The 11,541-nt window shown below is 34.0% G+C and overlaps 1 protein-coding gene across 1 annotated transcript in view; it reads right to left on the minus strand.

The window, feature by feature from the left end:
• LOC107062783 (agamous-like MADS-box protein AGL80) overlaps positions 1-636 on the minus strand; it is a 10,497-nt gene extending 9,861 nt beyond the window's left edge. Inside the window, exon 1 of the mRNA XM_015313828.1 lies at positions 16-636. Coding sequence (XP_015169314.1) covers positions 16-636 — 621 coding nt within the window. The remainder of the gene's footprint in view (positions 1-15) is intronic.
• Between the last annotated feature and the right edge of the window lie 10,905 nt (positions 637-11,541).

An 11,541-nucleotide genomic window follows, 5' to 3' on the forward strand; every position in this document is an offset into this window, starting at 1 on the left:
GGTCCCACTAGGTACAGTAGATGGAACCAAAAGAGGAATCTCAGATAGTACTAGAGCATCAACTAGGGCCAAAAAAGGAGCCCATGACATGTCGAAGTTGGTCCCACCAGAATCCATCGGTCCAGCAATAAGTTGAGGAGCATATGATGTAGAACCTTCTTCGTGAGTTTTTGCTTTGATCCCATCATTTATCAGTTTGAGGTTTCTATTGATCACATAACAGAGATCATTGAGATCTTCTGGGTGCCTACTATTGGGCATCTCTTCACCATTCAACAATCCATACATCTGGTTTGTATACTCCATTTTCTTGTTTTCCTTCCTTACCTTCTCAAGTTCCTTCTCAATTTTCTCGATCCTTTTCTCGGTTATCTTTTCGTGTGTTTTTATGTTTTTTGATTTCTTCTCCTCTGGAAGATCGACAAACTTTGTAAACATGCCGGTAGCAGCTTCATGATTTGGAAACACCTCAGGTTCATTGTGGTAAGGGCTATTGACTAAGGTAGCCAATTCAACATCGCAAAGGGTGTTGAGTTCACGAGCCTTGGTTAAAAATCCCTTTTGTCGTTTTCTATAAGAGACTCTCCTCTCAGTGTTATTTTCCATGAAATCCCACTTCACTTTCTTTCTAACCATGGCTAAAAATGAGAAAGAGGAGGAGAAATGTGTTTATTAGGATATGGGGGATTAAATGGATTTATTATTCTTATTGTTGTTGTGTGTTACGTTTCTTTGCTAAGAATTGTCTTCTATTTATAGGGTACAAATAAATTTTTAAATAATTTGAATTAGAGAACACTTAGTTGTCATGGGTACTATTTTGGCATAAAAATAAATGAGGGTAGATTTGATATCAAATTTGATTCCATCATCTTGAGATTAATATAGTTATGACTATAGTCTTATGTTGAACAAATCTTTTTGAGTCAAAATGTTCTTATTAGGAAAATAATTTAATTGATTTAGATTTAAGTAAGTATTATCTATGGAAAAAAAACAACTGACCATATAGTATTAACAAATGTTCTTTTAAAGAAAGATTGAAAATTTTTATATTTTAATTTATGAATGTAAATGGATAAATTTTGAAACAAGTGAAAATTTGAAATATTGGCACACAAAATTGAAATATTAATTTTAAAAATATTTGAATAATATAATAAAAATTAATTTTATTATTAATAAAATTCAAATATTTATTGAATATTAAATGAAGATATGTGTATGATTATTGCCATTGCAATGCTTATAAAAGCATATTATAATTTTTCCAATTTTGGAAGAAACCATATTTAGTAGAAATTTTATATTTCTTTCAATTGTATTAAAAATCAAATCATGCTCGAATTTTAATTTTGTTACATTAAAAAAAAATTAAATCAGTTTCAAGGAAAATTAGTACATAAATAATTGCACAACACACTTACCTAACAATATTTTTACACGTATTGAGGAAATAACAAAGAATTTTGTTTCATTTTAAGAATAGTATTCAATTATATTAAGATTCAAATCATTCTCAAATTTTGTTTTTGTTACATTAAAAAATTTCTAAATTAGTTTCGAACAAAAGCAATACGTAAAATAATTGCACAAAACACTTACCAAACTAATGTGATTACACATAATGAGGAAAGAAAAGTGAATTTTGTTTCATTTTAAGAATAATATTCAATTATATTAAAAATCAAATCATGCTCGAATTTAGATTTTGTTTCATTAAGAAAGAATTCTAAATTTGTTTCGAGCAAAAACAATACATAAATAATTGCACAAGATACTTATCAGACTTATGTGTTTACACATATTGAAGAAAGAAAAAATAATTTTGTTTCATTTTAAGAATAGTATTCAACTATATTTAAAATCAAATCATTCTCAAATTTGTTTTTGTTACAATAAAAAAAATTCCAAATTAGTTGAGAGCAAAAGCAATACATAAAAAATATTGCAATTAAAATCTAGTTGAATCTTCTATCCTTAACCATATACGAAAAGGAAGTTAATATCTCCAAAGGTCACTCAACTTTGAAAATTTATCTAGTAAAATCATTAAACTTTGTTTTTTATCAATAAAATCACTCAACTTACACATTTGTATCAATAAAATCACTCTTAATGCTTTTTTGACTTGTCTATCACAATATACCCTTAAATGTGAATTTCGTCATCTTCTTTCTTTTTTTCTCCCACAATTCTCGTCAAAGCTAATGAGCTGACTAAATGAATTAACTTTAAACAAACATAAAAATCAAAAACAGTTCTATTCATACTAATAAAAGACTATTCAAGTTAATAATTTGACAATGTATGACGAGATCCAATTCCATCAACAAAGACCATCTCCAAGACAAGCCGAATAAAGTTCTTATATATTATTCTTAATTTTAATCCCAACACATTTTAGCTGCACATCACAATATCTTTTCTTTTCTTTTTTGGGTCTCTTAATTATTTTATTTTAGAAAAAACTCTTTATAACCAAATTAATAATAACAATACAAAAAAATATTAATTCCATGAGTTACTAGAGTGAGATAATGTTTAAACGAAAATACATAGTAACAAATTCACGGGATTAAGAGTGATTTTATTGATACAAAGATCAAAGTTGGGAGATTTTATTAAAATAAAGGTCTAAGTTGAATGATTTTTTTATACAAAACAAAGTTCAATGACTTTGTTAGATAAATTCTTAAAGTTTAGTCATCTTTAGAAATATTAACTCTAAGAAAAAGCAAGTTGTTTTCACCACTGAACTCATTGCAAAGAAAAAAATAAAAAATGAATTTTCTCTCCAATATCCCATTTCCTCTCTTCTAGAAATTGGAGTGATTACGCTTAATTTAAGGAGGAAAATAATTAATATTCTTGATCCAAGAAATGTTATATATGTGTGGATAACTACTTTTCTTTTTCTGTTTTTGGTTTTCTTTTTCATATATATATCTTTTTTTTTTAAATGTTATCCGAGGAAAACAACATCTTTTTAAAGCATTTGAATATAACGAAGAGACAAGTACACCCTTCAATAGTTAGACCACATAAAGAAAAAATCTTAGTTTAGAGAAGAAATTTCAACCTGCCTAGCAATATTTGGATTAAATATTTTCTTTCATTTCTCAAGAAAATAATATCTTCTCCCCTAAACATTCATTCATCATCATTTTGTTTTTATTTTTCCAACATGATTATAAATTTTGGCAACAGTACAACTCGTTTAAGGATGTTAAAATCAAAACATAAATGTGTTAGCATTAATGTTTTGATAATGATTGCAGGACATAGGATCAGTTGGACTAAAAAAAAAAGGAAAAGTAACATCAACAGGATAAACATGGAAGGAAATATATTTAGGGCAGATCAAGAATACTCACTCATTCAAAATGAAGGGATCATGAAGACAGGTTAGCAAGGAACAAATCAAGGCTAACAAATCTAAAAGATTCACTCACTCAAATGGAAGGAATCAACATGGAGCAAATCAAGGCTAACGAATCATGAAGTCAATAATCTGTACAAGGCAGATTCTCACAAAGAAGGAAGGAAAATATTTACACGAACATATCTGATATGGACGTGATTACACTCAATCAAGGAATCCTTACAAATCCTTGATTGAAAGAAAATCCCTTGGGTTTTCCTTGAAGAGCAGAATTATCATCCATCTCCAACACTATAAATTATCCGCACCCTCAGCATAGAGAATTACGAACTTCACTTGAACTTGTATTGTTGCTTTCTTTTATCTTTGAGAAAAACCTTGTAGTCTGTCTAGTCTACAATTGTAACAGAAAAGAGAAAGAATAATCTCTAGTATAGGTTTTACAAGTAGAGGTTGCGTCAAGATAAGAAGTCTGATTTGCATATCAGACAAGTACTGAATACTCCAACATTGTATCACCAAGTTCACTCAAAGCTCTTAAGGAAACCCTTGTAACCCAAGGGGACTGGAAGTAGGCACCACATCGGTGTTCCGAACCAGGATAAAGTTTTCTGTTTCTTTACATTCTGTCATCATATTTTATATTATTTGAAATTACTAACTTGCAGGTCAGTTGACTCTCACCCTTGAGTAGTCGACTCGAAGAAAATTTCAATTCACGCCCCCCCCCCTCCCCTCTTGACTTTCAATTGGTATCAGAGCAGGTCTCACATTTGAAAGTGCTTAACCACACGTGAGAAAAGATCTATGGCAAACTACCAAATTCCTGGTGCAATCCTTCAAGACGGTCACTCATCAAATCGTCCTTCGTACTTCAATGGCCAACACTACTCCCACTGGAAAGACAGGTTCAGAATCTTTGTCCAATCAAATGACTTTCAAGCATGGGTAGTAATCAAGAAGGGACCAAAACCAAATCCCAGGCCTAACTGGAAAGGAAACTGCTGGAAAAGAAATTGATCCAGAGTCCTTTGAGATAACCAAGGAACAACAAGAGGTATTGCAAACTAATGCTAGAGCTATAAGTCTTTTGTATTTGCAGTTAGCGGAGCAGAATATGACAAGATTTCAACATGTGAAACTGCAAAGGAAATGTGGGATAAGCTTGAAGTTACCTATGAAGGAACTAGCAGAGTAAAGGAAGCCAGAATCAGCTCTCTCGTAAATGAATACGAATTATTCAAAATGGCAGATGATGAGAATGTTGAGAATATGTTCTCTAGATTCAGTAAGATTGTATGTGAACTAAAGTCCTTAGGGATGGTCTACTCAAATGGTTTACAAGTAAGAAAACTTATAAGAAGCCTTCCAAAAGCTTGGGAAACTAAAGCAGCTATTCTAGAGGATGGAGATCTCCAATTGATGACTTATGATGAACTTAGGGGAAATCTCATGGCATATGAACAGAATCACATTAACAGGTATAATAAAGATGAGGAAAAGAAAATTGTTGCTTTTAATGCAGAAGTCTATGAAGCAGAAGAAGAAGTTGATGAAGCAAGTAGTGAAGGAATGGCTCTCATAACTCGAGGAGTCAGACAAATGCTAAGACAAAGAAAACAAAAACCTCAACAAGAATCAAGAAACAACAGCTACTCAAGAAATGATGATCGATGCTATCATTGTGGAAAACCAGGACACATCAGGCAAAACGGTCCTGAACTAAAAAGAATGAATTACAGGAGGAATGATAATCCAAAATCTCTTGGAGCTTGGAGCGAGGAAGATGTATCTGAAGAAGATCCTTCAGAATCGACTAACATATGTTTCTTGGCTCTAGAAGAAACTAATCAACAAAACAAGAACAATGCATCTGAAGAAGATCCCTCAGAATCAACTGATGTATGCTTCATGGCACTAGGAGAAACTAGTGAGGTAAGAATGCAAATTTGTTATAACTGTATAAACTTGCAAAATTCTTTAGACATGATTACTGATGAACTTCAAAAGGTCATCGATGAATATAACAAACTGGCCAACGAAAAGAAAAACTGGCAAATTTCTCTGGAAGTAAGTCAAGTGGAAGTCGACTTACTTCTTGAAGAACTTGGTGAACTTAAGATGCAACTAAACAGTGTCAAGAAATCACCAAGTCATAGTCCAGTTCGCTCTAACATATCATTTCAAAATCTTTCTCAAAATTCCTCTTTTTACGGTGCTAAATCTTCTTTCAAACCTAGCTGTTATACTTGTGGAAAAATTGTTCATAAATCCTTTAACTGCAAAACCCACTCTTCTAGCAAATGGGTATGGCGACCCAAAAATGTTAACTCTAACCCTCCAGGACCCAACCAGACTTGGGTACCTAAAAGAAACTAAATTATTTGTTTTGCAGGAGCGTACTAAGAGGACCTACAGAAAGGGAATGTGGGTAATCGATAGTGGATGCTCCAGACACATGACTGGAAAGAAAGAAAACTTCAATAAGGTAGAAAAAATTGATGGAGGCTATGTAAGGTTTGGAAATAATGCTAAAGGAGAAGTCACAGGGATTGGAACTATAACTATCAACCCTTCATGTGATCTTGTAGAAGTATACCTTGTTGATGGATTGAAACATAATCTCCTGAGTATCAGTCAATTATGTTATGCCGGCTTTGACGTTCATTTCAATGCAGTACAATGCATCATAAGCAACTCAGAAAAGGACATAACAATAATTGGATAACGAATAGAAAACATCTATGTTCTGAACAATGTTGATCTACCAACGCTAACTTGTCTCACAGCTATCTCCAGTGATCCATGGCTCTGGCATAGAAAACTTGGACACGCAAGTATACATGCTCTAGAAAAACTTTCTAGACTGGAACTAGTTATTGGTTTACCAAAGCTCAAATTCGAGAAAGATCATAACTGTGATGCGTGTCAACTCGGTAAACAGACTCGATCGTCCTTTAAAGTAAAGGACATTGTGAGCAGTTCTAAACCTTTGCAATTATTACATATGGATCTATTTGGTCCTACTAAAACTACAAGCATTGGTGGTAAAAAATATGCATTTGTAATTGTTGATGATTATTCGCGTTTTACTTGGGTTATTTTCTTATCTCATAAACATGAAGCTTTTACTAATTTTGAAGTATTATATAGAAAAGTCCAAAGAGAAGCAGGTTATTTTATTTCCACCATTCACAGTGATCATGGAGGAGAGTTCGAAAACAAATCTTTTGAGGAATTTTGCAACCAACAGGGATACACTCAAAATTTCTCATCTCCCCGATCTCCTCAACAAAATGGTGTAGTGGAACGAAAGAATCGATCTCTCTAGGATACAGCCAGAACTATGCTTCTCGATCGAAGTCTACCAGATCACTTCTGGGCAGAAGCCGTAAGTACTACATGTCATATCTTAAACAGATGCTTGATCAGACCTATCCTGAAAAAGACCCCTTACGAGCTATGGAAAGGTAAGAAGCCTAACATTAGTTACTTTCACCCATTCGGATGCAAATGCTACATTCACAACAATGGTAAGAATAATCTTGGTAAGTTCGACCCTCGAAGTGATGAAGGAATATTCTTAGGATATTCCCCATCTAGTCGAGCTTTTAGAGTTTTTAATAAGCGAACTCTAAGTGTTGAAGAATCTGTTCATGTTGTTTTTTATGAAACTAATCCGAGAATGTAGGCTATAGATTCAATTATTCAGGAAGAAGAACCTATATCTCATACCTCTTCAACTGGCCAAGAACCAACAGTAGTCGACTATGACACTTCCTCAAAACCAACTAATACTGAAGAAGAGTCAACTTTCAACATAGAAAAGTCGAATGTTCCAAGAGAATGGAGACACAATTCAAGTTTTCCAAATGATTTTATTATCGGAAACCCATCAGATAAAACGCAAACCAGAGCCTCCATTAGAAAACAAGCATCTGTAGCTCTCATCTCACAAATTGAACCAAAACGAATTGATGAGGCCTTAGCTGATGAATCATGGATTGAAGCTATGAAAGAAGAATTAGAACACTTTGAAAGAAATCAAGTTTGGGCTCTCATTAAAAGACCAAAGAACTGTTCAGTAATCGGCACAAATTGGGTTTTTCGAAACAAACTCAATGAAGAAGGTAAAGTTATCAGAAATAAAGCCAGACTAGTTGCACAAGGCTACTCTCAGCAAGAAGGTATTGATTATGATGAAACTTTTGCTCCTGTAGCAAGGTTAGAATCTATACGAATTCTTCTTGCATATGCATCTTTTAACAAATTCAAATTATTTCAAATGGATGTAAAAAGTGCTTTTTTGAATGGCTTTATAAATGAAGAAGTTTTTGTTAAACAACCTCCCGATTTTGAAAATTCTTCATGTCCTGATTATGTTTTCAAACTTTCTAAGGCACTTTATGGTCTTAAACAAGCCCCTAAAGCTTGGTATGAAAGACTAAGTACCTTTTTGCTCAGAAATAATTTTCAACGAGGGAAAATTGATACTACTCTTTTTACACAAACTCTTAATTCAAGTCTTCTCATTGTTCAAATTTATGTTGATGACATTATATTTGGAAGCTCTAACATCTCATTGTGTGAGAATTTTGCAAATCTTATGAAAGGAGAATTTGAAATGAGTCTTATGGGAGAACTCTCATTTTTCCTTGGACTTCAAATCAAGCTGTCTCATGATGGAACGTTTATTAACCAAAGCAAATATGCAAAGGAGTTAATAAAAAAATTTGGAATGGAAAAGGGAAAGGCTTTCAGAACTCCTATGAGTCCATCCACATGTTTGGAAAGAGATAACGCAGGAAAAGACGTGGACAAAAAACTTTATCGTGGAATGATCGGATCACTGCTTTACTTAACAGCCAGTCGACCTGACATTATGTATAGTGTGTGCAAATGTGCAAGATTTCAATCCGCTCCAAAGGAATCTCATCTCACTGCTGTAAAAAGAATTATTCGATACTTGATCGGTACTTTAGAGATGGGACTATGGTATCCTTGCTCATCTAATTTTGAATTATCTGGATTTTCTGATGCTGATTTTGCAGGAGACAAAAATGATAGAAAAAGTACTAGTGGTACTTGTCAATTTCTTGGAAAATCTTTAATTTCCTGGCATAGCAAAAAACAATCCTCTGTGGCTCTCTCAACTACTGAATCTGAATATCTTGCCATTGGTAGTTGTGGAACTCAATTATTATGGATTATGCATCAATTGCTTGATTTTAATTTATGCTATGAAAGTGTACCCATTTTCTGTGATAATACCAGTGCAATTAGCTTGTCAAAATATACTGTGCATCATTCTAGAGCTAAACATATTGATATTAAGCATCATTTTATTAGAGATCATGTAGAAAATGGAGATTTCGTTCTAGAATTTGTTAATTCTAAAAATCAACTTGCTGATATTTTTACAAAACCTTTACTTGAAGAAAGATTTTGTTTTCTTAGAAAATCTTTAGGAATTATTGCTATGTGATTTTTTTTTGTGCCTTAATTATGTACTTTGATGTGATTGTGTTTCCTTTCCTATCTTTTCAACTCTTTTTGTGACTACCGTCTTTTTTTCTTCTCTTATTTTTCTAAACCCTTCATCTTCCTCTTTCCTTTAAAACTTCAAAATCTCCTAAGTCCCCTTCATCTTCCTTACCCATCTTTCTTATTTTCTCTCCACCATGACTAGAACTCGTTCAATGACTGCTCCAAAAAATCTCGTCAATGATCACGGCTCCACTGAGGTTGATTTTCTTTCCCTCTCGTCTAATTCTGATATAGCAGAATCCTCTGCTAGACCCTCCTCTTCAAAGAAGAGGACTTCATCAGTCAAGAAGAAAAGTTGAAAAAAGTCTCTCTCAGATCCATCAATCTCTTTTGAACCAGAGGACATGCATAAAATTTTGGGGAGTTGAACAAAAGCGAAAGTTCGAAGCTTTCAAGAAGCGTCCAATTGTGCCAGGACGAGTAATAAACTTAGAACAATTGGAAGATTCTCACAGTCCGGTAATCTCTCTCTTCAGAACTCAAAAACTATCTTTGTTGCTTCGTCTATGTGGTCCTGAACTTTATGAAGAACCTGTCAGATTGTTCTATGCTAACCTCCGTATTTCTGAAGATAGTGGAGATTTGGAAACCCTAGTGTTAGCAAATCGCATTGTTATTAATGATTCTATGTTTAAAGACGTTTTTGGCTCTGAGTTCTTTGATGATGTTCCCTATATGAATGGGGTGTGGCCTGAAAATTTTGAAGTCTCTTTTGAAGCTGCAAAAGTAGCAGTTGCTGAACCTAATACTGACTTATCAAATTTTGGTCCTCTGTCTTTATGTTTTGAAAATCGTATCATTGCTCATATTGTGGCTACAACTTTGGTTCCTCGAAAGGGCTCTCTTAGCAATATCTCAACTAGAGATGTATTTATTCTTTACTGCTTGGTGAAAAAGTACCGTATTAATTGGGCTGCCTGGATTCGTGAATATATGTTGGAAAGTGTTGAAGATTCAAATCCCTCTGCCAGTTTACCCTATGGGTTGCTTGTTTCTCGTATCATAGTCGACTCACTGGTTGATCTATCTAACTACAAGCCTGTTGAAATCAATGCTACTTATGACACTAAGACTTTTTCAAGTATGGGATATGTTCTGGTAAATGACAAATGGCACAAGAAGGAATCCCTCCAGGCTAGGGCTGAGACTTCCAAAGCTACTCGAGTGTCAGCAGATTCTGCATCAGCTCTTCTCCAGGAAGTTGGAGACATCAAGACTCGTCTGACCCATCTTGAATCAAATGTAATGGTCATGCAGGACTGTCTGAATAAGAACCTTCAGCACTCAAACTTTTCAAAAGATGTTGAACGTTCCTACGACTCTTTCTGCAGGAACATTCTCAACACTCTTAAGTATTTCCTTGGCCGTCTTTGAAAACTCTGTTTCCTCCTCTCTTTTGCTCAGACATTATTCCAAAGGGATATGTCTTCCTCATCTTAACTGCTTTAACTTATTTTGTATAAAACTGTGATTATTTTGTCTGTTATCTATATTACCAAACTCTGCCTTGTCTGTCATTTTGTTTTCCTTTTTGATTATGCCAAGGGGGAGAATAAAATAAAAGCAGTCATATAACCATACCCAGCAGAATACAGAAATGCACTTAAACAGGGGAAGCGTAGAACGGAGACTAGAGACAGGGGGAGCAAATAACAGGGAAGTTAAAATGATCACATTCACTCATATAGTTATATTATGTGTCATTATCAAAAAGGGGGAGATTGTTAGCATTAATGTTTTGATAATGATTGCAGGACATAGGATCAGTTGGACTAAAAGAAAAGGAAAGTAACATCAACAGGATAAACATGGAAGGAAATATATTTAGAGCAGATCAAGAATACTCACTCATTCAAAATGAAGGGAACATGAAGATAGATTAGCAAGGAACAAAACAAGGCTAACAAATCTAAAAGATTCACTCACTCAAATGGAAGGAATCAACATGGAGCAAATCAAGGCTAACGAATCATGAAGTCAATAATCTGTGCAAGGCAAATTCTCACAAAGAAGGAAGGAAAATATTTACACGAACATATCTGATATGGATGTGATTACACTCAATCAAGGAATCCTTACAAATCCTTGATTGAAAGAAAATCCCTTGGGTTTTCCTTGAAGAGCAGAATTATCATCCATCTCCAACACTATAAATTATCCACACCCTCAGCATAGAGAATCACGTACTTCACTTGAACTTGTATTGTTGCTTTCTTTATCTTTGAGAAAAACCTTGTAGTCTGTCTAGTCTACAATTGTAATAGAAAAGAGAAAGAATAATCTCTAGTAGAGGTTTTACAAGTAGAGGTTGCGTCAAGATAAGAAGTCTGATTTGCATATCAGACAAGTACTGAATACTCCAACATTGTATCACCAAATTCACTCAAAGCTCTTAAGGAAACCCTTGTAACCAAAGGGGACTGGAAGTAGGCACCACATTGGTGTTCCGAACCAGGATAAAGTTTTCTGTCTCTTTACATTCTGTCATCATATTTTATATTATTTGAAATTACTAACTTGCAGGTCAGTTGACTCTCACCCTTGAGTAGTCGACTCGAAGAAAATTTCAATTCACGCCCCCCCCCCTCCCCTCTTGACTTTCAATTGGT

This window comes from Solanum tuberosum, unplaced genomic scaffold, assembly GCF_000226075.1.
Source record: "Solanum tuberosum cultivar DM 1-3 516 R44 unplaced genomic scaffold, SolTub_3.0 scf00269, whole genome shotgun sequence".
In the NCBI taxonomy this organism is placed as follows: Eukaryota; Viridiplantae; Streptophyta; class Magnoliopsida; order Solanales; family Solanaceae; genus Solanum; species Solanum tuberosum.